Source organism: Dermacentor variabilis, chromosome 1, assembly GCF_050947875.1.
Source record: "Dermacentor variabilis isolate Ectoservices chromosome 1, ASM5094787v1, whole genome shotgun sequence".
Classification (NCBI taxonomy): Eukaryota; Metazoa; Arthropoda; class Arachnida; order Ixodida; family Ixodidae; genus Dermacentor; species Dermacentor variabilis.
In genome coordinates, this window is record NC_134568.1 from 1,664,000 (window position 1) to 1,690,877 (window position 26,878).

Genomic DNA, 26,878 nt, shown 5'->3' on the forward strand with positions numbered 1-26,878 from the left:
AGTGTTGAAAACGAGCCTCTGCTTGCAGAAACCAAACTCGGGGATTCCTGGGCCAAAATCTGGGAAGCTGAAGCTCTGCGGGCATGACAGGAGACGTAATCGTGTCGTCGTCCATGGCTAGTGTTCGAAAAAAAAACAGAAATGTCCTAGGTGCCGTTGTCAGATGGTAAGAGGACTTGGCACCCGGAGGTGCCGCGTCCCAGAGCTTACATGCACTCATCAACACAACATCATTCGGTAAATTGACCCTGGCACTCCCAGTCTACCCGGGTTGACTGGGTGAGGGGCTTCGGTTCGGGCCAACGATCCTTCCTGGACAAAGGGGCTGCTGTGGTACAGCGCCACTAAGCTACTGCACTCAACATACAAACAGCCATGTCGGTCTTATAGGGCACGAGCCTAACAGACCCTCGGATTGCCTTAACACAAAAGAGGACAAGGCATACAACCATGGAGACCACCAAAGCCATCCGCGGAGCAGCGAGAGCACACGAGGGTGCGCCACGACCAGTTCCGGCTCTGGGTTCCACTGAGCCCAACAAGACTCCGTGAATCGACTGGCACACACGGCCAAGTCGAGTGAGCTTAGGAGCATGCATCATAACTTAATGGAGAACTTTCCACCAGACTCATCAAAAATCACGGCAAGATGAGCCCACACATCGAGAAACTTTTTGTCGCCCAAGGGATTCCGCTCCCGCGTGAGATGGAACCAGACCTGCTTCTGTGCTTTCGCAAGCATTTCTTGAAGGCCGGTAGCCCGCGCCCGAAAACAGCATCACAGCGGGCCAGCCAATCTTGGTATGAGCACTCGGCAACAAGCACGAATTGCTTGATCGCCTGCTTAGGCAACGGGTGCAAAACTCGAACAGTCTGATATGGAAAAATGACTAGCAATCCGTGGGAGAAGACCTGCGGGAAGCAAACACTGCCTAAAGATATCAACCGAATCCTCACGACCGCCATAAAAAGGGCACACTCCATGAGCCGGGATGGCTGTGAAGGGCCTGTAACTCAACATTAGGCCCCCTCGCGCCAGGTGGTACATGAACATAGCTCGCCTAGCCTCGATGAAACTGGCCGTAATGACCTTCCTGCTTGGCCTGTGGATGGACAGATCGTACCTCTGGCAATGCGGAGGGAGACCTGGGGTGAGGATATCGACTAGTTCTTGTATTGGAGTTGAAACTAAATCGATGCCGTTGTGCACTTCGGGGAGGCACACCAGAGAGTTGGCAGCTCCACATAAATGGTGGATGGGGAACCTGAGCCAGGTACACAGCGGCAAGATATGCTTTGCAAAAAGAAACGGAGTCGGGTACTAAGCAAAAAGGAAGTAAACCTTCGAGTCAGGAGCATATCCGAGTTAAGAGTGACCTCGGTCCACCTAACGTCTAGTACAGTAGCCACGATGTTCAGGTCGGGAATTCAGTCTTTCCTTCTCCTTGAGCAACTTAAGCACCTGCCGAGCTACACAACCAGTTGTCCCTTTCCAGAGGAAACGAAAGAGGTCCCTCTCCAAGATAAGCTTGGTTCGGGTTGCAACAGGATGCACGTAAGGTAGGAAAACAAAAGGCAGCGAATAATTGTCGCTGGAACCATCAATGGACATGACAACGCGCTGATTTCCTGAATCCTGATACGCAAATCCAAACAGTGCAGCCAGAGGGGAAACTGGGGGAAGTAGGAAAGTTCAAATTCTACTGTCAAAGTGCAACCTCTGCAGAAGCAGTTCAAAAGCAAGCACGAAGAGTGCAGGCAAGAAAGGATTCCCCTGCCGTACACCGCGTCCCACAATGAATGCCTCCGAATGTCGAGTTGCTTTGGTGGCGCCCCAATCGGGCAGCCATTTCGGTTCTAGGAAAGAGCAGGAGGCGATGACCTCCACGGCGAGGCATGGCGACGTGACGGGTGGTCGCTAGAATATAATCGAAATTGCTGTTTACATTTCGCAGCTTATCCTTCACTGCAGGCACCTTGTACTTTCCTATGCCAAGCTTTATTCTCCCTGATTTTATGCGCTGCCCTCATTTTTACTCCTTCCTTAATCTTTGCGACCGTCATAATTTATTTTCTTCTTGTATATTAGCATTTGAAGTTAATCAAATGCTGTATAATTTTTTTAGTTTGACACTGTCATGCTGTATCGTTCTTTTATTAGGTCCTTTGTTACTTCGGAAAGCTTATCTACATTTTAACTCGGTACCTTGTCTCCCACTTCAACTACTGCTTCTGAAATCGATCTAGTTACGGCTTCGTTCTTTACCTCTATTTGATCTTTTTGTTCTTAGAACAAGCCTGAATTCATCTGCTTTTACCCGAGTGCGTATAGGTTGGTCTATTTCTTGATTAACTTTGATATTTATGTCTTCTAATTGAGAGCGATTTTAGGCCTCACTAACCTGGTGATCACTGTTCTTTACCCTACATACGACTTCTACATTCTGCACTGTATGCTGTGTCGGCACGGAGTATGAAAATCATTTCATTTCTTGTTTCCCTGTTACGGCATTTCTAGGACCGCTTCCCGTTATTGCGCTTCCCGAAGAAGGTATTTATTATTTAAAGTCGATTCCTTAACGATATTTCTACCAATATATATCCTCTCCTATTCCTTGAGGCGCCTATGCCGTAGTTGCCAATTGCCCGTTGCGAAGCCTGCTTTTTCGCTACTTCCGCATTCAAGGCAATCATGACTATAGTATATAGAATTTGCACCTCTCTCATTGCTAATTGAACATACTCGAATGACTGTTCTATTTCTTCATCGTCATGACTGGACGTTAACGCGTAGGTTTGTGTTGCCCTTATTTTATGTCTCCTATTTAGTTTGATTACGACGACTGATACATTTTCATTTATGCTGTAGAATTTACCAATGTTGACCGCTGTCATCATGCATAAGGAATACTGCCCCGCATTTTCTCTTACCTGAAAGACCTCTGTAGCAGAGGGCGTGGCATTCGTGAGCTCTCTATATAAGTGTCACCAGTTCTCCCAACATCACTGAGGCCAATGATATCCCAGGCAACGCCTGATAATTCCCCAAAGAGCCCTGCTAAGCCATCTTTGCAGAGGTTTCGCGTGTTAAACGTTGCCGCGTTCACATTACAGTGGCGGCATGTCTGGATCCAAAGAAGTAATGGTGGTCAAAAATATTCTTTAAAAGCTTTCCCCGGGGATCACGGTGTGTTCCACCCTACACAGTGTAGTGTGATTGGCATGTATATTCCCACTGGCAATTATGCCACCATGCAGGAACTTTGAAAGGCCTTCAAAGGCTCGACTTGTTCGTTGTTGTAAAGGCTCGACGTATGTATTGATGGTAATGTCGTTTTCTTCGCCAAATAAACTTTTGCAAGCTACATATTCGAGAACATCAGCGTTACATTTACCATCAGGCAGCATCTTCAGTTTCTTAGAACACATAAAAAGTTACATGCATAATTTAATATTAGTTTCTGATGTCGCATTGAGGAAGGTAGTAATAAGGCGTCAGAAGAATCTGTTATTAGGTGCGACTTAACAGTTTACGATTCTGCATTTCCTTACAAATTGAACTAAATAAATTCCAACCTACGTAAAATAGCCGAACACATTGTCGAGAAGTTCCATTACGCATTATGCACTAATTCAACATGCTTCATGCATCTAGAAAATTCACATATGACGCTATAACTAAACACTGCTACTATACTACCTTGATATCTCAAAATAAGAAACAGAGACACTTGAGACTTATAGAGACGTATAAACACCCACAGGTGTCCACAAAATATGGAAGGAGAACCTCTGCTTCTTACAGTCTATTTTCATTCAATAACTTGCAAAGTAACTTTTTAACGAAATCATCTAAACCAATTTTAAATCTCATCAGGTCGTTCGTTAATCCTTTGAACATTTAAAGTGACATGGAAAGAAGCAAAATATATGCCCACTAAATGCTGTTACTTTGCTTTACGTTGTTATCAAGTAATACATAAACAATTTTCTTTTAACACACGTTTTATTCACAAAACTGTGTCGAAATCTCGAATAATTTCTCCATTTTCTTATGTACTTGGTTGATACTGAAGTATTTTTTATTGTTTTCATTACGTTGTTTTATGCATGATTTACCTTTAGTTCGACGGTTACTTATACATGTTTTTGTATATATAGTTGTGAAATTTTTCACAAGCTTCTGTGCAATCTGGTAAAATTGCCATGGTTGCTGTGCTTTGTTTTTCTGTTTTATTGATGATGGCCATGTCAGAAAAATTAGGCGTGCATGAGCCGAGACTGCTCAGTCATGCAAAAGGTTACAAGGCTTTTGCGGACTGGAATTTACTTGTGCCTATTTATTTGTACCGAAATAAAAATTCTATTCTATTTTATTCTATACTGCACAGTCTGCACCGTTACATATTACAATGCTTTAGCAGACACCCTGTGCTTCTTGGTCAAACTGACATAAGGCGGCGATTATCACCGTATCCCGGGGAAAGTAAATGCCTGGATAAGGCCATTTGCAAAACTATAGCTAGTGAAGGAGCTGTTGTCAATGCCAAAAAAGTGAGAAGTGACGTCATGTTCAGTTGATGACGACAGCCAAAGTCGCAAGTTTCGTTTAGTGACGACACCACTTGCTCCTGTCAATTTGATCTGGATCGATGGAAAGCACTCAGCTCCACAGAGGCACAACGCAGAAGGTGCCTGGAAACAAACCTCGCATGCCCTTTCCATAGCGGACGCTCGAGGCTGGTATATCTTCTAGGAACCGCGGCTGCGCAAGGCGCCTTAACGGAGCGTTACTGGCTCTTACCTGGAAGTAATTGACGCTGCTGTTGGTGCAAGTCCACTTCAACACAAGGAGGCTGGCCGCACCTTGCATTTCAGCTCCCTTCTCGATATGTAGCTCCGGAACTGCGTTGGGCATCAAGTGGCGGCAAAGTATATAGCTATACAGCTTCGTTCCTGGGAGTTCAAGTACAGTCAACCGCAAAAGTTTACGGACCACAGAATCTCAGAAAACATTCGGCTTCCGAGCAGCCGGTAACAGTAGTCAGTAAAATCGAACTCCACTATGTTATTCGCACACACTGGTGACTTATGTAAATGCGAATATTAGGCTGCGTAGGCTGCGCACATATTGAGCTTTTTCTCGGATTTTATGTTCTGTAAAATTTTGTGGTTGACCGTACATAAGTTTCCCATCATGATTAATTCGCGTCCAAGCCCTCTAAAAAATTAACAATATACCGAACTGATAAATAAGGCATAGCTGACTTTAGGGTGTCCGGCTTACGTTTGCCAAGCTTTTCAATGAAAAATAAAACTATTTAAAGAACACAATGCAAGTATGATTTTAAGACCTACTGTGTTCGATTACCAGACATCTGACGGCCGAACCCCGACGCGGTTGTAATTTTCTCGCACACCTTGTTTGTTGAATCCATTTTCTGTTGTTGAAAAGCTTGGCTTACGCTAGCTAGGAGACACAGTATAAAGTAGCGAGAAAAGAATTAGGATTCAGCAGAACACTATGTGCAAACAATAAGCAACGCACCTGAACTAGGGCGAAGTGGGCGAAAATTAAATAGGAATGCATTCTGATTATTTTCGGGCCGCAATTTGATGATTGTTTTCTCTTATTTCTTTTGCCGTTCATCGTTGGCTCGCAGAAACCGCGCTACCACTATTTACATGATCGGTACTCGGCAGAACCGATGATAACAAGAGAATCTGGGTCGAAGAAACTTAGCCAAACACGATCTTCTATTTAACGATGTCACGTAGTGGCCCATTGCCATTAGATTACCTGTGCTCGTTTCTTGCTTCTTAACGCTTATTATTTGAAATCGGTTGACTCAGTGATGTGATATTTCTAATAATTTTCGCATGCATCTTGATAATCTTTGAAAAGAGAAAGAGGGCGACAGTATATTTAAACAGAAGGGCGTGTATTAAAAGCGTCCTCTTTTACCAATTCCGTTCGTTACTTGTCACCCTTCCCGGCGAATGACCCATTCTCGCGATAAGGTCATGTCTTCTTGGCCTCGGACGAAGGGCTAAAACTATAGAAAGCGTGAATATTATTGCACTAAGACCCTTGGGGCCCAAGACAAAGGCAAATACTGAAAAATTACTTGCTATGAAAAAGAAAGCCATTTTCGTCATTGTATGTCCACCTTATGATTCGCATACTCACCAATACTTGACGCGTTAAATTTAGGGACGGTGACAAAACAGTGCAGGACAACGTTACTAAAATGCCACAAAAATAAACACATTTTTCCATGAAATCTTGTGTTTAGATTAGAATTACTGCCCGCGCACCTTAACGATAAATGTGGCCTGGTAAATGGAACATGCACACGCTACGTATTACAAATGTCAACGTATCAGGTGCCCGTAATAATTAATGCACGTGCCCTGTAATGCGAGCTGCTTGTTTTGTAAGTGCTTTTTCACAGCGAATGCGTTGCTCTCGCTTTGTTACTTCACATTGCAATCACATTGTATTACTCTTGGTAACTGGTAGCCTTCATACTGCGTGTGCTAGTCAACCACCGTGATAAAGTGCTGCAGCAATTATTTAGTCCTTATACCAGCATCTGCATTTTGCGCCGCTGTACCATTGTTTTGTTTATATTTATGATTATTTGAACAAGGTGTGCGCAAATGGTTTTACATTATTGATTTTGATTTACGTTTCAGTTGTGCATCACGCTCATGATTTCACTGCCGCGTATTTATTCGTTAATACTTAAGTTTTCGCCTCACATGTTTCTTTTACTGCCGGCCGTATATGGCGGCGCAAACCTAGTCAAGCATGAACATTTCTTTTTGTTAGCGTTGACCACAGTGTCCATTTGATAATAAAATAGTTGAATGATTGATTGATTGAATGATTGATTGATTGATTGATTGATTGATTGATTGATTGATTGATTGATTGATTGATTGATTGATTGATTGATTGATTGATTGAACTTCATGCCCTATGTTTACAGGCTGCTTTTTGTTGGACTACGGCATACGCTCTTCGTACGCTTGCTTATTGATCGGTTGGCGCATATTCTTAGAAACAATTCTACGAGAGGCTTCATTATTACGGGCCCCGATAAATATGCAATGTTATCAGCATGAGTTGGTCGTTACTTCATCTCTTGCATAGTTGTGTTACATTTGGCAGCATTTGGCAGCAGCGGCAGCCACCGGCACGCACGACAAGTGAAATCTACTCTGTATATTTACAGCGTCCTTCGCCTGTGGACCAAAGTTCCTGGCCGCCGAGAGCAGCTCCGGCTGCGCTGGTGCAACTGAAAACCGATCGTCGCCCGAAGTTTTTTTCCTTCGCTGTGGAAGCGAGACAGTTCTGGGGAAGGCAAATCGCCACCTGCATCACCGACGCCAGCGACAACTGACGAACAAGCAAGGACCGAAGGGGCGTCTCCCCGCATTTGGCAGCAGCGGCAGCCACCGGCACGCACGACAAGTGAAATCTACTCTGTATATTTACAGGTTGGTCGTCTTTACTAATAAGGATTAGACTCTTTTTTGTTGCCGACCCTGCCGCTGCTGCCACGAGTACATTGTTTTCCTGAAGTGTATTTGCCTTTGCACCGCACGACATGTCGAGATGTTGTACATGCCGCTCGCTTGTGCCTGAAAATGTGCCCTCTGCCAGCTGCTGTGAATGTAAGTTTAGTTTTCATTTTGGCGACTGTTCTGGTATAACCGAAGAGGTGTGGCAAACAAAACGTGTGAAAAAAAACTGGAAGTGCAATACATGCAAACATGGCCACACTGTGGAAGATGGAAGTGAGAAGCTTAGTGCAGAAAAGGAAGTGTTAACACGTTTGCTCAAAATTGAGGCTAAACTTGACGCTCTCCAAACCTTGCCCAAAAGAATTAATGAATTAGAAGCCTCAGTGCAGCTTATCTCAGATAAGTTTGACGAATTTCAAAACCGGCTGACTGATCAAGAAAAAAACACCAAAGAACTTTGCCAGCGTGTAGACAAACTTGAGAAGGCGGACTCGGCAAATGAAATTGCTCACCTAAAGCGTGAAGTCGAAAGCTTAGAGTGGCGAAGTCGCCGCTTAAATCTTGAAATACATGGCGTCTCTGAGTCCGTCGATGAGGACCTACTAGAAAAGATAAACGAAGTGGCTACCAAACTGAATGTACCGCATGTAACAAGGAAGGATATAGCTGCCGTGCATAGGCTGCCAGCGAAGGCCGACAAAACGCCAGCTATTATCACTCGCTTTTTGAGGCAAGAGGACCGTGACACTTGGCTGGCAAACAGACATTTGCTGCAAAAAGAGAAAAGCTTGTTTATCTGCGAAAATATCACGCGGCTCTCCCGCACATTGCTAACCTCGACAAAAGAATGGGCAAAAAAGAATGGCTACGCATACGTTTGGCATGCTAACGGAAAAATTCTGCGGCGGAAGCAGACCGGCGACCCCGCTTTCGTCATTCGCAGTGAGCAAGATTTTATCAACTTGCAGTAACGTGCTCTTGTAGCACCCACGATGTGGGCGTTTCTTTGTGTTCTTTAGTGCAAGATGATGCACTCATGTTTTGACCTTCCTTGTGAACCTGCTTTCTTAAAAAAAGACACACTTTCTTTGTTTCATCTTAACGCTAGGAGCTTAAAAACCAAACTTGATGAGGTAGACCTATTCCTAAATGACCTTAACTATTCTTTTGACATTCTTTGTTTCACTGAAACGTGGTTTTCCTCTGATGATGAGTGTGCTTTTCTTGATGGTTACGACTGCATATCTGTATGTCGCGCTTTCAAACGTGGTGGTGGTAGTGCGATGTATATTCGCTCACACTTCAAGTACAATGCACTCACAGAATATAATATTATAAATGAAAACATTGAATGTGTCGTTGTACAACTTTATGACATCCTGCTAGGAGTGTTTTATCGCCCGCCATCTGGATCCTTGAACCATTTCTTGAACTGTATGGAAGAACTGTTTGAACTAAGTCTTGAGTTAAAACTACAGTGTGCTTTTGTTGGCGATTTTAATCTCAATGTTTTATCAGATACCTCCGGCTATTCGCGCCTACAAGAGCTGTTTGTGTCATACGCGTGCTGTAACTTAATAGATATGCCAACTAGGATTACTCCTACCTCTCAAAGTATTTTAGACCTTTGCATTACAAGCTTTCCGCCTGACGTTGTCAAATCGGGTGTATTGAAGTGCGATTTAAGTGACCATTTGCCAATCTACTGCATTTTACCTCACAAAAGGCCTAATTCAAATAAGCAACCAGTTTTTATCCGCCATTACTCTGAAAAAAATATCAGCAAATTCAAATATCTTCTCTCAAATCAAAGGTGGGACTCCATTTTAATGGAAACAGATGCAAATAAAGCGTACGAGGCTTTTCTTTCCTGCTTTATGGCTGCATACGAGAAGTGTTTTCCCCTCGAGCCATGGGTAAAACGAAAAAAGATAAGGAAGCCTTGGATCACTCATGAACTGCATATGAGAATCAAACAAAAAAACAGGCTGTTTGAAAAATTCCTGAATACCAAGCATGAAAATGACTTTACACTGTTTAAAAAAGTTCGAAACAAATTAAATGCAGATATTAGAAAATCAAGATTTGAATACTACATAACAAAGTTTGCAGACATTACGGGTAACTCACGGCTAATGTGGCAAACCGTGAGGGAGGTACTCTCGAAAAATTTCCAGCACAAAAAGGTCCCATATCAAAACGATGCTATGACTGACAACGAAGTCGCAAATTTATTTAATGACCATTTCATTGCAGTCGGATCATGCGATGGGAATTCAGTTGATTCACCGTGCGAGCAGTTCATTGCATCAAACGCCGCAAACACATTGTTTTTAGCACCCACTGACGAACGTGAAGTGCTAGATATTATTCTGACACTAAAAAATGGCTGTGCTCCAGGAGCAGATGAAATTAAACCGAAACCTCTAAAGGCTGTAGGTGAAATAATCAGTTGTCCGCTCTCTCACATTTGCAACATTATTTTATCTACAGGCGTTTTTCCGCAGAAAATGAAACTGGCCAAAGTGACTGTTGTGCACAAGGGTGGCCCAGCGAACGAACTAACAAATTATAGGCCTATATCAGTACTACCAGTATTTGCAAAGGTAGCCGAACAGGTTATAAACAAAAGATTCGTCCGTTTTCTCACCGCGCAAAATATTATAGCCGATGAGCAATTTGGCTTTAGGAAAGATAGATCAGCCGAAACCGCACTCCTTGGGATAAAGGAAAAAATTCTAAACAATATTGAAGAAAAGGCACACACCCTGGGAATTTTCCTCGACTTCAGAAAGGCATTCGACTGTGTTCAGCACGATGTTCTAATAAGAAAGCTTCCACTTTACGGATTCCGTGGCGTGTCGTTGACCTTAATTGAGAGCTATTTAACGTCAAGAGAGCAATTTACTGTCATAAATGCTGCAGCCTCACACGTAAAAACAATAAAATATGGTGTGCCTCAGGGATCTATTCTCGGACCTGTACTCTTTATTTTATACCTGAATGATATTGTGAATATACCAGGCAGCGAAAACCTAGTGTTGTACGCTGATGACACTAATGTCTTTTTCTCAGGTATTGACCCCTACGCGCTCGAAAGAAAGGCTAACTATTGGTTGACCGGCTTGAGTACATGGTTAAAACTAAACAAGATGCAATTAAATGCTAATAAGACCAAATACATTCTCTTCAGAGCAAAAGGTGTAAAAGCTCCTGACAACCTAAACTTAAACTTTGAAAACACTCAGTTGAAACAGTGCTCGCAAATTCGTTTTCTAGGTGTTCTGTTTCAAGAAAATCTCTCTTGGAATTCGCATGTTGATCAGCTTCGAAGTGATCTTTGTCGGGCGGTTGGCATTTTAAACAAATTGAGATATCTCCCGGCGTCCATAAAGCGGCAAATATACTATTCATTAATACATTCCCGTTTAAGCTACTGTTCCCTTGTATGGTTAACGACGACACAAACAAATCGAGATTCCCTCTTTGCAATTCAAAAGCGGGCGTTACGAGCTATTGGGAAAATAGTTATTGCGCAGCTGCTGGCCCTTGTTTAGGTCTTATGGAATACTAGAAATAAGTAAACTGCACACATACAAATTATGTCTGGAAATATTACGCCAGTATAAACTAGACAAAATAACCTTCGAAACCACCTATCACACTAAACTTAGCACATACGAACTTAGGAAACAATGTATGGAAACACCTCGTGTACGCACTAATTACGGTTTTCAGAGGTTAGGATGGCAAATTCCTGACTTAATTAATCAATACCCTATTATTCTGGATACTGTACGCAACACTCCCTCTATACGTAAATACAAAATGTTAATTAAAGCAATGCTCATAAATGAACCTTAAAGGTGAAAACTGAACGTATACCTATCACTAGTGTGTTTTGTAAATACTGCTATGGTTGAATTGTGTTTTGAAGTATGCTGTTTGTTTTTCCGCCGAAAGCCTGTGTTTTGTAAGGATGTCTTATGTATTGTGTAAAAAATATTGAATGTGTGTTCTATTATGTAATGCTCTTTCTTGATTTTTGTAGCCTGTGGTGCCGCCTGTCATCCGGGTGGCGTGGCCTCGTCAGGCAAAGTATGCCTTTTGCCACGTCACCCTGGACAACCTTATCGTTGTCTTAAATAAATTCTGAATGAATGAATGAATGAACATTACATAATTTGACGCATCAGGTGCCGCAATAGCAGGTGTGCCTCAAAGTGCGACACTCACGAATAACTTTGTGCGGCAATAAAGGGAAAGCTACGGAGGCGGAGCTTCTGTAGATGTGTTAGTGCTGCAAGTATTGCTGCACCTATTGAGAGCGCTTGAAGTTGCTTAGAACAGATATCAACCGTAGCTTCCAGGGCACGGCGGTTTCGCACTTGGCCAAACGCGGAACAGAGACGCAGAAAGGTCGGTCCAGCTTAAAACTCAGTGGTGTAGTTTATTTTAGAGCGCCGCTCTTAGGGGCGCCCGTTTCTGCGGCGACCATCGGCGTCACCGGCGTAACGGAATGAACTAGCACAGAGAAGGATGAAAGAGCGAATGCGGAGCGGGAGATAAAAGGAACGCGAGCCGCGAACGGTTGAGACAAATGAAAGCGGCTCCTTCAATGACGTGCGCGCTGGAAACTGGTTCATACGGACCCGCCCGACCGCTCGATGCGTACTCGTATCTGGTCTCAGCTAGACCGCTCGTTTCGTACTATTGTCTGCTCGCGTCAGCTCTCACTCGTGCTTGTTTGGTCTGTTTGATTTGGTCTCGTTGGCCCTTGTTTCGACGTTCATGCTTTGCGATCGTTTTGTAATCTGATTGTGTGCGCGACGCGAATTGTGTAGTACTTTCTGGAAGCCACGCGGCACCAGCGATTACCCGGGAACCTTCGACGAGTCGTGTATGAAAGCCGACGCGCTTGACCCGCGGATCAGATTTTCGACGATCGCCTACTCTGCTACACATAGGTCGGCACACTCACTCATGAGTGCACTCACTCACTCGCACTCATTTCAAAGGCGTGAGTGCGAGTGCGAGTGAATGCCAGTGAGTATGAGCGGAGGTGAGTGCGAGTGTGAGTGAGCGCCAGTGACTGTGAGCGGAGGTGATTGCGAGTGGGAGAAGTGCCAGATAATGCCAGTGAGTGTGAGTGGAGGTGAGTGCGAGTACGGGACAGTGTGTGAGAGAGGAGGTGAGTGCGAGTGCGAGTGAATGCCAGTGAGTGTGAGTGGAGGTTTGTGTGAACGTGACTGAGTGCTGTGAGTGGGAGCGCAGGTGAGTGTGAACGGGAGTGAGTGCTTGTGTGAGTGGAAGTGAGTGTGAAAGTGTTGAGCGCCTGTGAGTGAGTGGAGTTGAGTGTGAAAGTGAGTGAATGCCTGTGAGTGCGAGTAAAGGTGAACTAACAGGCATTCACTCACGTGAACGTGGTTGAGTATAAGTGGAAGTGAATGTGAACGAGAATGAGTGCTTGTGAGTGTGAGTGGAAGTGAGTGTGAACGTGGTGAGTGCTTGTGCGTGAGTGGAGGGGAGTGTGAAAGTGAGTGAGTGCCTGTGAGTGGGAGTGCAGGTCAGTGTGAACGTGGTGAGTGTAAGCGGAGCTGAGTGTGAATGTGAGTGCTTGTGCAGGTGAGTGCGAACGTGGGTGAGTGGAGGTGAGCGTGAACGCGAGTTAGTGAGTGCGGATGAGTGTGGGTGAGTGTGAATGTGAGTGAGTGCTCGTGAGTGTTAGTAGATGTGAGCATGAAGGTGAGTGAGTGAGCGTGAGTAGACGTGAGTATGAACGTGGGTGGGTATATGGTGGCTAGCACAACTATTGAAGACGTTTAAAGTTGCCTTCAAAAGTGGAAGGCGATTGCGCAACGTGCTACGTTCGCATCGGAAATCATGGGAGGCTGTTGTTTGCGGGACCCTATCGAAGACGAAGTGGACACAGCATTGAAGACACGCGCGCGTGACGCGTCCGTACTCTTCTTCGTGAAAAACCCCGTTTAATAGCGTGCGCGCCATCGAGTAACAGTGGCTTTCATTGACTGCGTACCATGTGCGCATTTGTTTCTCATGTATGTTCAAATGTAATGTAACAATATTGATTTGACACTACTCCATAATACCATGCAATAAAGAAAAACGTATCTTCGCCGCTTTCATATGGGCATCGACTTGGGAAAGGACCAGCCGCACAAACTTGTTCTTGCCAGTAAAGAAAGGGGGCCTTGGGTTGGCACATTTATTTGTGCGACAAGTTGTGTCGCGCTTTATGTACCTTCGCGATCAGAATGATGTGTTCCTTCGCACAGTCATCCAAGTGCTTTTACGTCGTCACCTTCCAGGATTTGTTGTATGCTCGCGTGAAGCAATGCATGGTGCCGTTAAAGGTTACCTGCGAGAAGTCGTGCTTGCCCATAGAATGTTGCATGTTCGGTTCTCTGTGCAGTATCTCGCCAATATTACTAGGAAAAAACTGTATAAGGAACTAATTGACACTATGAACCATGTACCTATTTACCGTATGTCAAACCGTGGAGGCCCAGGAGGTGTCCTCAAAAGGGTTAAAAGAATGCCAGTACCACCTTCGGTAAAAACTTTTTTCTTTAAACGACACACTAACACATTATCAGTTAAAACATGGATGCATAACAGGGGTATTTTTGTCCCGTGGTCCATTAACTGCTTCTTATGCAGGAAACCTGAAACGAGAGAGCATGCGTTTCTAGATTGCTGGGATCCCATCTTTTTCTGGGATGTGCTACTAAGGACTTTAAAGAAAGAGTTACCTTTAGATCCACATAGAATAAGATTCTTACCGGTAGAAACGGAGGCTTTACGTATGACGCTATAATGCTCCTGGGCCTCCACAGTTTGTGGAAAGCTAGAACGCAGTTCAGCAATGCTGATGTCAATTCGCGACCTACACGTGATCCCTTCATTGAATCTGTAGTGCGGTTCACGGATGTCCATCGGGCACTCCCTGAACAACCAACATGGATTGACATGCTAGATAAACTTGTAGCATTGAAAAAATTTTGATATGTCGTGCCAGCAAAATCCTTGTTGACATGTTTTTCCTTTTTCTGTATTATTTGTGTATGTCAAAGCCGGCAATAAAGAAAAAATAAAAAAACGACCGTGGCTGAATGGGCTAACGTGCTGCTCTCGCAGCCCATAGTTCCTGGGGTCGAATCCCCGGCCCGCAATTTTATTTTTGGGTTATAGTCAATTTATTTATTGGCTTTATCGGAAATTTTAGGTCACGGCCAAAAGACGTCGACAGCGCCGATATCGGATTTTCTGAGAAAGCATCTTCTAAACACTATCGCTTTAAAAAAGCATCAATATGTCTTATTCGATGATATATCGTCATCATAACTGTCAGAATTTAAAGTGGTAGAAGTCAACATCTCATGTCAAGGTCACCGCTCATGCGCTGCCGTTCTCTTTACCATGACATGTACCGTGCTCACAGAATGAAGCGCGTCTATTTAGGGCTAACTGATGCACATACTTTCATTTTCACCGGCTGCAGTTCATGTGGCATCGACATAATTTTGACGCTTACACATTAATCAGAGTCCGCGTCACCTATGGTGACCAGACTGCTAGCGAAGTGACATGGTACTCTGGAGTATTTTGGACGTATGCAGGATTCTACTAAATGCTCCCTGTCGCGTTTCATTACGTGAGCCCTGTACGTGGATTTGTTCTGTGAATATGTCATCGTTTGCAGGTGCTAGAAAGTGAGACTCGAATTGATATTTCAAATGTGTTTTAGTGCCCTGAGTATCAGTTGATATGAATGAGCGAAACAATCATAACAATCATCTGTTCTCGTTGATCGAAGTGGAACCGCTGCCAGTTAGGAGGTATGTGAGTGAGAAGACTGAATTGCTTTTTAAGCAAAAAAAGCAACACTTACTCATTCTGTGTGGATTCAAATCAGCCATGTATCTAGGAGAAAAGCTCTCCCGTTGAAAATTCACTGCTTGCGAAAATTCTTATTTTAGGGTGCGTATTTGCACGTCACGCCTGTTTCTCTTTTCTCAGCAGGTAAATTTCACTTTGCAATGCACATCAGTGTTAACGCGATCGATTTGAGTGCTCGAGAAGACAAACCCAATTGTTAGGGCGCGCCTTCGTTCATTGCTTACTTAGTTCATTTTTACCTAACTGTTTTTCGTGTATAATGGGTTTAAATCAACTCTTTCTATTGTTTCAAATACAGGAGTGACTACTCGCTTGTTCGCTAAGCGTACGCTAGCTCAGCTAATTGATTGACATGACTCATGCAATAAATGAACAACTAAACAAAAAGTGTAACTCTTAGCGTGAGCGCAAAGTGATGAGGCATTCAAAATCAGGCATGGGAAGACTTTTGCAGACAGCGCCAAAGGGCCGGGAAACGTAAGGCTCCTCAGCTTTAGGGAGGCGCCGACTAGTCGCCGAGTCGCGACCGTTGGAAGTCATGCGAGCCGTGTATGTGCGTGCGTGTGTGTACCAGCGGCGCCTACACTTCCTTGGGACGCTCACCTCTTCCCGTCTGCCGACGCGTCAAGTTGGCGCCGGGTGCTCGCAGGTGCGCGCATGCGAAGGTCATGTCCATTTATGGTCCGATCTTGCGCCTGCGTTCCTGATTAGACCAAACCGTGCTAGGGTGACCTAGGATACTGGGAGGGTGAAGCTTTTCCGGAGAACTGCCACGCCGCCGCGCTCCTTTGCCACACCCGCAGGCTCTCTCCGCTGTGCACGCTGCGCCAAAGCGGCAGGCGTCTGCTATGCGCTTGATATTTGGTCGGTATTAGCCAACATTGTGATAATTAGGCTCCTATTATACACTACGTCACTGCAAGATAATACTGCAGTGGCTCGCCACACAGAGAACACGTTTGTATGCTGTAAATACGGGGTTTTTGTATATTTCTTTCTATGCTGGCTGGTTTGTCACCGCAATGGTCCGCACTTACGGGACTGCTTCTGGCGCACATTCAGCACGCACTTCGTTGTGAGCGGAGGTATTTATTTAAGTGTGGCATGACGAACGTAAACGTGCTGCAAAATTGAATAAGCACGAGATGACGCGCATAACCAGGAAAACGAAACGGCTTGCTCATGCTAACGCCTTTGCGCCTTTCATTCACTTTCTTTTATTTCATGCGTTTGATTTGCTTTACAAGACTGCCTCCCGCGCTCTGCTGTATCCTTCTTAATATGAAAGAAAATTTAGGAATTTATTATGTATGCTCGCCGGTTCGTACATAGCAGCTATACTTGCTGATCGGTTAATACGTAGTTGTAATTACATAATGAACATTATAAGGACGTAATCTTTTCAAGTTTTACTGTCATTGAAGTCAATAGCAGTACTGATATTTCAAGTTAATACAAATATTTGTAGCGTATCAAGGGTGGTATTTAACGCAAACACACAAACATCGTGATGCGTAATAAATGCTAGCTAGTTTATGTAACAATCCTACGCTAGTCAATAAATTACACTTACAACCTTCCTACTGGCCGACCATTTGCATATGATTCACACCGAAGGCGGGGCGGGCAAAGCGGGCAGGCACAAAGCGGAAAGCGGCGAAAACCTCCTCGCCGAGCGGGCAATGCAGGCGGAAAGCGAGACGGGCAGCCCGATCGCTCTCGGACCGATTTTTTCCGCCCCGCCGGAGCTTCTCGCTTTCCCGCAACCAATCAGGGCTGGAGGAGACAAGCCGACTCAAAATGGCATCCACCGAGAAAGCTGGATTTTGCGCTGCACTTTTGATCGACACAATCAAATGTTGCCCGACAAGAGACACGACGTATACAAGGACACTGAATACAAGAATGAAAGCACTGGCATGTCCCATTCTCTGTCGTTCCTGCAAGACGGGGCCAACCCACCAGTGGCGTTGGCGGGCGGTCTTCCTTCGAGCTTTCTGCTGCTCATCTTGAAAAGCTGCTAAAGAAGCGGCGAGTAGAATGCCAACTATTTCGTCTCTTTCATCCGAGCTGATCATTCTTCACAAGTGGTTAGCAAGCGAGAGCGACTGGCCAGACGACGGTGGCGCGGTGACGACGCTCGCGCACGCGCGTTGAGGACGGACGACCGGTGCCAAGAGATGGCGACACGTGCGCCACGAAAACACTAGATGCTCCGCCTCCCATGCGGCGCGGGCTGCCTGGCAGGCCGTCCCGTCTGAACAGGCGCGCGCGCTCACCACCTCGTGGCGTTGAAAATCCGCTCGGCCGCTTAGACGCTCTGCTTCCGGTGTGAATTCCAGGCATGGAGGATTCTATACTCGCGCACAATTTTGTGTTGCAATGAAGGGAAAGTTTCGGAGGCAAAGTGCGCACAAATGAGAGCGCTTCTGAAAAGAGTACCGTGTTTTCATCCACGTTAGTTTAAGCTGTGGAAGAGAAAACATAAACGCCTTATTGGCAACAGTTAAACACGATAAAACACCACTGAATGTAAAGGTTTACTTATTTTGCGGCTTTTCCCTTCTGCGTCTTGGCAAACGCGAAACCGTTGCACGTGAAGCTGCGTCGATTCAGCGACTGTTACGAGCAGCCTAAGCGCGCTGTCAAACGCTGGCGACCACTTGGTGCCGTGACACATGTGCAGCAGTCACACGCCCGTACCTTTCCCTTCACTGCCAAAGAAGGTTGTCTGCCAGTATAGGTCACCCAAACCATGGAGTTTCATACAATAATTACTAGAGGGAACTCTGTAGCTAGTGTCTAGGGGAGCAACAATAGGACCGGTTATACCAGCATGAAAATTACGGGAAGTACATGGATAAACTTCGTCATTGAGGCTTCAAACGGCTTTGTGGCTTTGTAAGCTCGTCATTTTCAACAATGTAGGGCGTAATAAATAATAAAATTTAGACTATTAAAATTGTCCGGCGGCACGATTCGAACACAGGACCTCAAGCACAGAAGCCTGATACTGAAACCATTAAGCCATGACGCTCCTTTTGTCTTTATTTCCAGCTTGGCTACAAGCCTCAAAGGAGTATGTGATCACAGATCCCACTGGTTTTATACGTGTTAAAGTATCCAGCATTAACACCACATCTTCATCACAGCGAATAGTCTTGCACACGTTACGTACTTTCACACCATTTCCACGAAATATTCATATACAGATCTACCTTTAATCAGGCCTTTCTTATTCGCAGATCTGGAGAAAATAAACGTGTGCGTGCGCTTTGTCCTCTGGCCTTCTTCGTTTCGTTAATGTTTCGCGCACTGAAAAGCTCTTCTTCTCTGAAAAAATAAAAGTTACACGCTGCGTATGTCCTAGTGTTGCATATATATATATATATATATATATATATATATATATATATACCTGAAGACTTGCGCCATCACAAGAAGGGTTAAAATAAAGAGGAATTGATATCTCGGACCAAACTAGTTTAAGCACCAAAAAAGGCTATAGTGAACAATTTTGTTGCGCGGCTTCTTTTAAGAACCGCTTTATTAAAGTCCGAGCGGAAATTATCCTAACTCTAATTCGTTCATCCACAACTAGAATTTGCTTCATCCTTATGGCCAACACTTAAAGGAAGTGTTGAAAATAGGGCTGCCACATTTTTTTCACTTAATTCTGACCGTAACAGAAATGAACCTTGGCATTTCACTTCAGAAACTGCAAGTGCTCTGCACAATTTCTCTGTTATGTCTTTCTCATCGATGCGACTTACAGTACCGCGTCAAAAACTCCGCCGGTTCACCTAGCCGAAGGCACGTCACGTCGCCTTCATAATAAGCTTTGTTTAATGCCCGTTTGAGTGACACGCGAGCGTTTAATTGATCTTAGTTTCCTCGTGCCGTCGCCCTGTGTAAAAGTGTTCACGATGATATCGCTTCTTTACCTAAGCGCAAAGCTTTTCGTGACAAGCTACACGAGCTGTATTTCTAACCATTGTTTAACGACGTGTCACTGCTGCTTTTCTTGCGTTTTTTGTAGATTCTGCCTGCGTTTTTCTCACTGCGTTTTTTTTCCGGTAAATTGAAATTTCTGTGTACCATGATCATTAGACTGTATTTGTTACCGTTTTTAGTCGTTCGGCTATGTATAGGTACTTTGCCCGTTTATTCCATCTAATTGTATCTTCTGCCAGTATGTTACCTCCCTTCCTCAATGCCCTTTAATAGACGTTTAAGGTATGATAAATATAAATAAATAAATAAATAAATAAATAAATAAATAAATACTCGCTATAAAATGAGGATGTTCCGTTTCTCCTACCACTGCGTAACGCTACAAGTGCTGCCGCGTTACGCTGTTAGGTGCTCATAAAACTGCATCAATAGCTGAAGCCTCGTTTGCACACTGACAGTAAAATATCCCGCGCTTTCTGAAACATGCAGCAGTATGTGACTTTTAAAGGAAGGGCATTCAAGAGAAAAGAGCAGCGCCATAACTGTCTCAGGTTGTGAAATCACGTTGTGAAAGGCCTGCAGAGAGAAAGGGTTGGCGGTATAAAAAAAGACAAGAGGAAGGAGGCTTCCCCAGTCGAATGGCAAGGCCCACCGTCAGAAGAAGATCTGCTTGCAGCATGCAGTGCAAAGTGCCACAGACGTATGCGTTTCTACGTGCGCTTTCCTCCCGATGGCTGCCTGTTCCCTATAGTACTTTTATGCAAGCATTCTTACAAAACGATTGGGTTCGAATACACTAAACTTTCCGTGCGTAACCGTTTTTTGTCCATGGCTGCTCGCCTATGTTAACAATAAGTAACAATATCACGATCAGTCACAGCTTCTTAGATAAACAGATTTAGCTTGCAAAATTTTATTCATTTTTATTTGCTAAGCGCACAAAGCTCAGTAGACAGAGTGGATGAGCTACTCACGGACACTCCACGTAGTAACTGAAGCTTCGGCTTCGGACCCCAGCAGAGTCTTTCCATCCTCACTCTTGCACTTCGCTTGCACATAGATTTGGAAGGTTGTCGAAGGAGCCAGACCGTGCACCGTCAATTTTCTTTCTTTGGTGTGAACCAGGAAACAAGGGTCAGTATATTTTCGACAGTATCGCACTCGGAAACCGTCGTAGAGACGAGTGTCATTCTGGGGGAACTGCCAGGTGATCTCGAAGGTGCTGCTGCTCGTAGATTCAACATTGGTCAACGTGGGACTTGGAATACCTGTTAGGATTAAAGGGTTGAGATGAAGGTGAGAGAAATAAGTGGCAACTGCCAGCGATTCTCCTAAGCATGTTAAGCATACTGAATGAGTACAAAGTGTAGCTAATACGCTCACAATTTATTTTATTTAAACGTAGAAAAAAACGGAAAACTTGCGTGTTACCAGTCAGCTCATTACTTTTGTGCACAGACAAGCCTGTACAAATGTGGGACCAAATTTACAAAGCACGGAAGACCCCTAATTATTCAAACGACTATGCGTGTGATAGAACATTGTCACTTTTCTCCTATGGTTGTCAAGCAAGGAGTACCATGAGCCAGGAGCATTCGTGCTCGAGTTTTGTTCCAGTAGAATAATTCTCATTTGGCACATGTGAGCGCGGTGAAAAATAGAGGCTGGATGGATTAGCGTGATCTAAACCTCGGCGGGCCCAGCGGTCGCATAGATAAATACACTGAAGCAAAATAGAAAAAGAATGCAGTTGCAAATAACATATGATCGCGTCTTTTCTTGGTCAGGCCACATTGAAAGATACAGGCTTTGTCTTCAGGTGTTATTGTAAGTTGATCAGGCACTTTGATTTTGTGTGTGTGTCAGTTAGTGGCGCTTCTGTGCTACATGCTTCTGTGCTTCTGTGCTTGCAACTGGTCACCCTTACCCCTCACACCCTTCGTATATCTTTTTCAGAGTTTCTGGTCGACAGGCACGAGATTAAACTACAGTATTTGTGTAAAATAATGTAAACACTTATTGATAGAAAATCTAGAATCGTTGATTGCTGTTGCCGAGTTGTTGACAACGGTACTTAAAGTGCGCATACAGGCCGTGATGGAAGCGGAGACGGCTCGTTCTCTTGATTTAAAACAACCGCTACATGAACTCAAAATATCCTACACCTGTCGCCAGTGACGGTTTCTATCTTTTGTTTCTTGCACGCACGCATTTATTCCACACAAATTTACAGTACATCCAAAGATAAGCTTGTTCACTTCGGAGTCGTCATGCATATGCTTACTTTCTGGTGGCGTGGTAAAGGTTGCGTTGACGGCATCTCTGCACTTTCCAGCGGAACAACCTTCGAGACTCGCGACGTAGTACTTCCAAGGTTGCAGGTTGGCAATAAGAACGCTGTGCCTTGAAGAAACATTTTGCACTGCGTCAAACTTCCGGACAGTGTGGAGATGGGTGTTGTTCTCGCCCTGTAATAATGTAAATGCGATGGTAAATGCGATTTTCTTCCGCAGCTGGTGGAGAAATAAAATTAGAGGGGACGGTGCGCTTTTATACGAGCAAGAACTATCATTCCGGTTGGCAGTGGGAGAACACCAAATACCAGTCTGATGCTTATTATCACATGCACTGGAGTATGTCACGCATGCGCTTTTTTTTTCCCCTCGGTGCGTCTTTTTACGGCGAAGATGTATATGCCAAGGGTTCCACGCATTTTTTTTTTCTCCGTGAAAAGAAGCTATCATCACAGCCCCGTAAGGCAGAGGCTACAATCACTCAGCAAAGTGAAGCGAACAATGCTTAAATACTTTCTAATCTCGCATACAACATACCGAATAACATTTCGAAAACTGTGATCATCAATGGCTCATAACCCGGTGCGTAATGGTTCATACCCCCGTAGGCAACCAAAAAATGCAATGACTCATAGTCCTGTAAGGTTCATGGCTACTCACTTTACGTGAATTAGCTGCGAGAACGCTACACCTGTTGTCTTTGTTGGTGATTTTCTATGTGGATGTGTCGGTACCGAAAAGAGAGCGGTTTGCGTGTTCCGTGTTGCAGACATATCCCTTGCGATACCACACCGATTCGGCTCGACCGACCACCCAGCGGCGTACGTGCATCGATTTGACATTATTAAAGAATATGATTGCAGTTGCGAGTGAAATAATGACCACCGATCGAGAAAATAAATGAGTGCGCCTACCTTTCCTCACGATGACCACCTATCAAGGCAAAACATGAATTCGTATCTAGGTTCAAAATTATGTGTCACCTCCTTGTCGTGTGCTAAACAGCGTCGGCGGTCAAACACCTTCAATCAGTGGAATGGCTCATGATTCTTTTTCTTTCTCTCTCTTCGATACATATTTTATACATTCCTGTTAATATTAATTCGCATTTCCGTTCCTGTATACGGTATGGCCCATTCTAACAGGGAACATGATAGTTTGTCGTCAAGTACAGTCGTATGTGAAAGGCCCGCCGACTACACTTAAATTCTTTGTAGATGTCTGTGTAAAGCGCCATTATTAGCAAACATTTTCGATAAATTCATAATAATGCTGCAAGTGCATTTTTTTACGCTTGAATGTCCCGTTTTAAAACTGGGCCATACTGTGCTTGCTGCCGGCTTTGGTCGGATTAGGATGGCTTGTTCAGCTGTCCGATGTAACCGTTGTAATTAATTAAGAGTAATAAAGATTTCGTTTCATTTAATTTGTATATGGGTATAACACTACAGGCTCACGCATTCTAGCCCACTAATCCATTCCAATCTGCTGAATTCGTGCAAGTATTAAACGTAGAAACAATAAGTAATCAAATCATCACAGCAGTGGGATACATTGGACACTTACGCTGCAACCTGCAAATAGCACAAGAGTCTCCAAGCTTATCTAGCAGCTTGAATATAGGTCAGTAGTTGTATGAAGGCCGTGTACACGGAAAGAAAAATAAATTATCAATAGGTAGCAAAAAACTATATTACGAAAGAGTGACTGCCGTGCCCAAGATTTATTACAAGAAACATCAAAGTTGCCATTTTTACAGAAAGCAACATAAAGAGCAAATTCATGAAAATAGAGTATATTTATTTTGATAGAAAACTTCTGAAAGGGCTGTTCCGCATTTCGAAAGCCAATACAGAAGGCTTCAAAGTCTTCGTAAGTGATGCTATTTCTATGCTTTTATTATAGATGGCAATGATTTTCCTAGTGGGCTTTCACTTCCTGGTGGTTGCCAGAGTCATTACCAGCGGCAACGAGAGCCATATTTTACCAGCCTGTTAAATTAAGTTTGTGCGTCACTAGTACACAACCCCAGAATGTTTATGTGGAGCTTGTAAAACCTGCACTGAGCCGCATAGTGACGCTTGCAGAAGGCTTTGGGTTTGTGCTGATAAGCCCGGGGTAGCGGGAAAGAGTCCCGTTCGCGGCGGCCTCATTTAGATGCTGGCGAAATGCCGAAGCCCCAGCGTACCATGTGTAGGGGGCGCGTAAAGAACCCAAGGTGGTCAAAATTATTCCGGAATCCCCCACTACGGGCGTGGCTGATAATCATATTCATATGCGTACTTGTTTATCTTTATGGGGGGAAGGCGCTTCAATGTCTAACAAATTTTATCGCTCAGCGCAGGACGCGCCTGCATGTATTAGAAGTTTCTCGAATGTTTTCGATGGTTGAATCCATTGTCTGCAGTCCCTTAATCTTCTGTAATCTGATTGCACGTATGCGCCACAGGCAGTGAGTAGTACTTTCTAGAAGACACGCAGGCGTCAGCGATTACTGTGGAACCTTCATTACCCTTGTATAAAAGCCGACGCCCTTAACCCACTGATTAGATTTTCGCTGATCGCCAACTGTGTTCCACACTATCATAGTCCAATGTAATACAATGTAATAGAAATTTTCGTCATTCACAGTTTTCAAGCTTTTTTTAGCGCCATGACTACGTAATATGTGGTGGAGGTGCTTTGCGTTCATGAACCGGTCACCCCCAACAAGCCGTGATCCAAGCCCGAACACCGGACACAACACTAATGTCGCCAACGACGAGCGAGTAGCCGCAGCCTGAAAAGACTGCCCCCGGAGCAAGGACTTTTGCATGAGACGACCAGGAAGATCATGGCCAAGTTAACAACCACAACCCTAGCGTCTCCCCTCGCGCTTCAACAACCCAGGGATCCACCTACCTTTCGTGGAGCTTCGTCGGATAATTCCGGAAACCTGGCTCGTGACCTTCAAACAAATCTCAGCCTTCAACAAATGGACCTCTGAGGATAAGCTACGCCGCGTGTACTTTTCCTTGGAAGATGCAGCGAGGACGGTTTGAGAACCGGGAGTCCACCCTCACAGTGTGCGACCTTTTCCGCAGTAACTTTCTGAGGGCCTTCACGAGCGTCGTCCGGAAGGGAAGGGCTGAAGTTCTATTGGAAGCCTGCGCGCAGCTCCCTAACGAGAACGTTCCCATCTTTACGGAAGAAATGAGCCGTCTATTCCGCCACGCCGACTCGGAAATGTTCGAGAAGAAAGTCCGCCTACTCATGCGTGATGTGAAGCAGGTACTTTTCGCCAAAAGGATACGAAGCCCCACCGAAGACCGTCAAAGAGTTCCTTCGCGAGGCCACCAGCATCGAGAAAACACTGGAAATGCGGAACCGACAATGCGACCGCATCGCGAACTGAACAAACCGCTCTGGTGTTCAAGCATTGGGCACCGACGACCTGCACTAGACTATCAGGCCGGTCGTGCGGGAAGAGCTTAGGAAGTTGTTCCCTTTATCAAAGCCTCAAGGGCTTCGGTTGCCGACGTCGTAAGCGAAGAGATCCAGCATCCACTCAATCAATCGCCGCAGCTTCAGCCGGAAGCGATGACGTACTGCGCCGTAGCCCTTCGTTCCATTCCTCCTCCGCTCCCGTGCCAGGGCGCGGTAACGCCACAGTTCCATCGTCCACCGCTACCGCCGCCAGCACGCCTACCCGTCACCCCGGGCAGCATGCCAAGGAATACTGACGTTCGGCGCGCTCCCGACCACAGTAGCCTCAGCTAAGAAGTGGCCACGTCTACCACCGATGTCCATACCACGAGGTGGGCCTACGAGTGTTGGCCAACAAAGCGCCACGTCCACATCTTGATGAGCGACCGCGTGACATCGCCAACTACAATTGTCGGAACGCACGGGAGACCCCGACTTCCATCGCGTTCACCGTCGCCAGGATGCCGCCTGCCACCGCCGCGCCGACCATACACCGGCGCTCCCCGGGGCTTTTCCGTAAGCCCCTATCCGAAAAACTAAAAGCAGCAGCCGATGGAGGTGCGGTTGCTGTGCGTCGAAATGACGAAGATCCTCGGCCGCCGCCGATGACGCTTTAACATCTATTTCGACGACGCGGCAACAACACGCCGCCATCCTGACGAAGCCTGGAAGCCAAGAATTCGTCGACAAAAAACGAACTGACTACGCTACGTACCAGCCACAGATCAACACGACGCAGCCGTGATCCGACGCCACGACCTAACTGCAACGAAACACAAAGAATCACCGACCTCGACGTGCTTCTAGACAGCCACAAAATCACTGCGCTTGTAGACACTGGGGACGACTACTCCGTCGTCAGTGGATTATTCGCCGTCAAGTTGAAGGAAGACTGTATGTGGCGACCCTCAAGTTCAGACACCTGGAAGGCACGTCATAACGCTGACTGGAAGCTGCACGGCAAGAATTACAGCTCCTGACCCCAAACCTATCCTGCGATGTTCGTGTTCCTCGAACAGTGCTCGCGATACGTTGTCATCAGCATGTACTTCCTGAACCAACACGGTGCAATCATCGACCTGATGTCGAGGTCGATTACGTTTTCCGTAGACCAAGCGATACCAACAGAGAGGCCTTTCAATCAGCGTGCCTTGAGTGTGTTTTAGGACCATGTCAGCACCCCGCTTCGCTCCAGCACTATCATTTCCATTGGCAGCGAAACACACGCAGGGGTAGAAGGCGTCATAGAGGGCTACCAACGTCTACTGCTTGACAGTGAAATTGGCGTCGCAAAAGGGAGCGCATGACTGCACGGAGGGAAAGCGAAAGCGATGCTGACAACCTTCAGCCAGGAGTTCAAATACTTCAACAAGGGCACGACGATCGCATACATCGAAGAAATTGTGGAAGCCAGCAATGCGTTTGTCCTCCCCGGTTCTGCCGCGTCTACCTCGACGGTCACAGTTCCTGAATCCCTTACCGAAATAAATCCAAGCGTCCCCATGAGCAAGCAACAACAGCTCAAAAGTCTTCTCCCACGATACAAAGACTGCTTTTCGACATTATTTCATTTCATTTTCGACTTTCTACGGTGTACTTCGGAAAGACCATGGTGGTAAAGGTGGAGGAGTTGCCATACTCTTTAAAGTATATTTAAATATATTGAGCATGCATGAAGTGCTTAATATTGAATGCATTTTCTGTAAGGCATA

General features: G+C 45.2%; 1 protein-coding gene across 1 annotated transcript in view; it reads right to left on the reverse strand.

Annotated features, from left to right (window-relative positions):
- The window catches only part of LOC142569564 (uncharacterized), a 189,771-nt gene that overhangs the window by 109,574 nt on the left and 53,319 nt on the right, over nucleotides 1-26,878 (reverse strand). The window contains exons 3-5 of the mRNA XM_075678618.1: nucleotides 21,692-21,875; nucleotides 20,382-20,675; nucleotides 4,805-4,905 (exon numbers count right to left, since the gene is read on the reverse strand). Of these exons, the coding sequence (XP_075534733.1) occupies nucleotides 4,805-4,905; nucleotides 20,382-20,675; nucleotides 21,692-21,875 (579 nt within the window). The remainder of the gene's footprint in view (nucleotides 1-4,804; nucleotides 4,906-20,381; nucleotides 20,676-21,691; nucleotides 21,876-26,878) is intronic.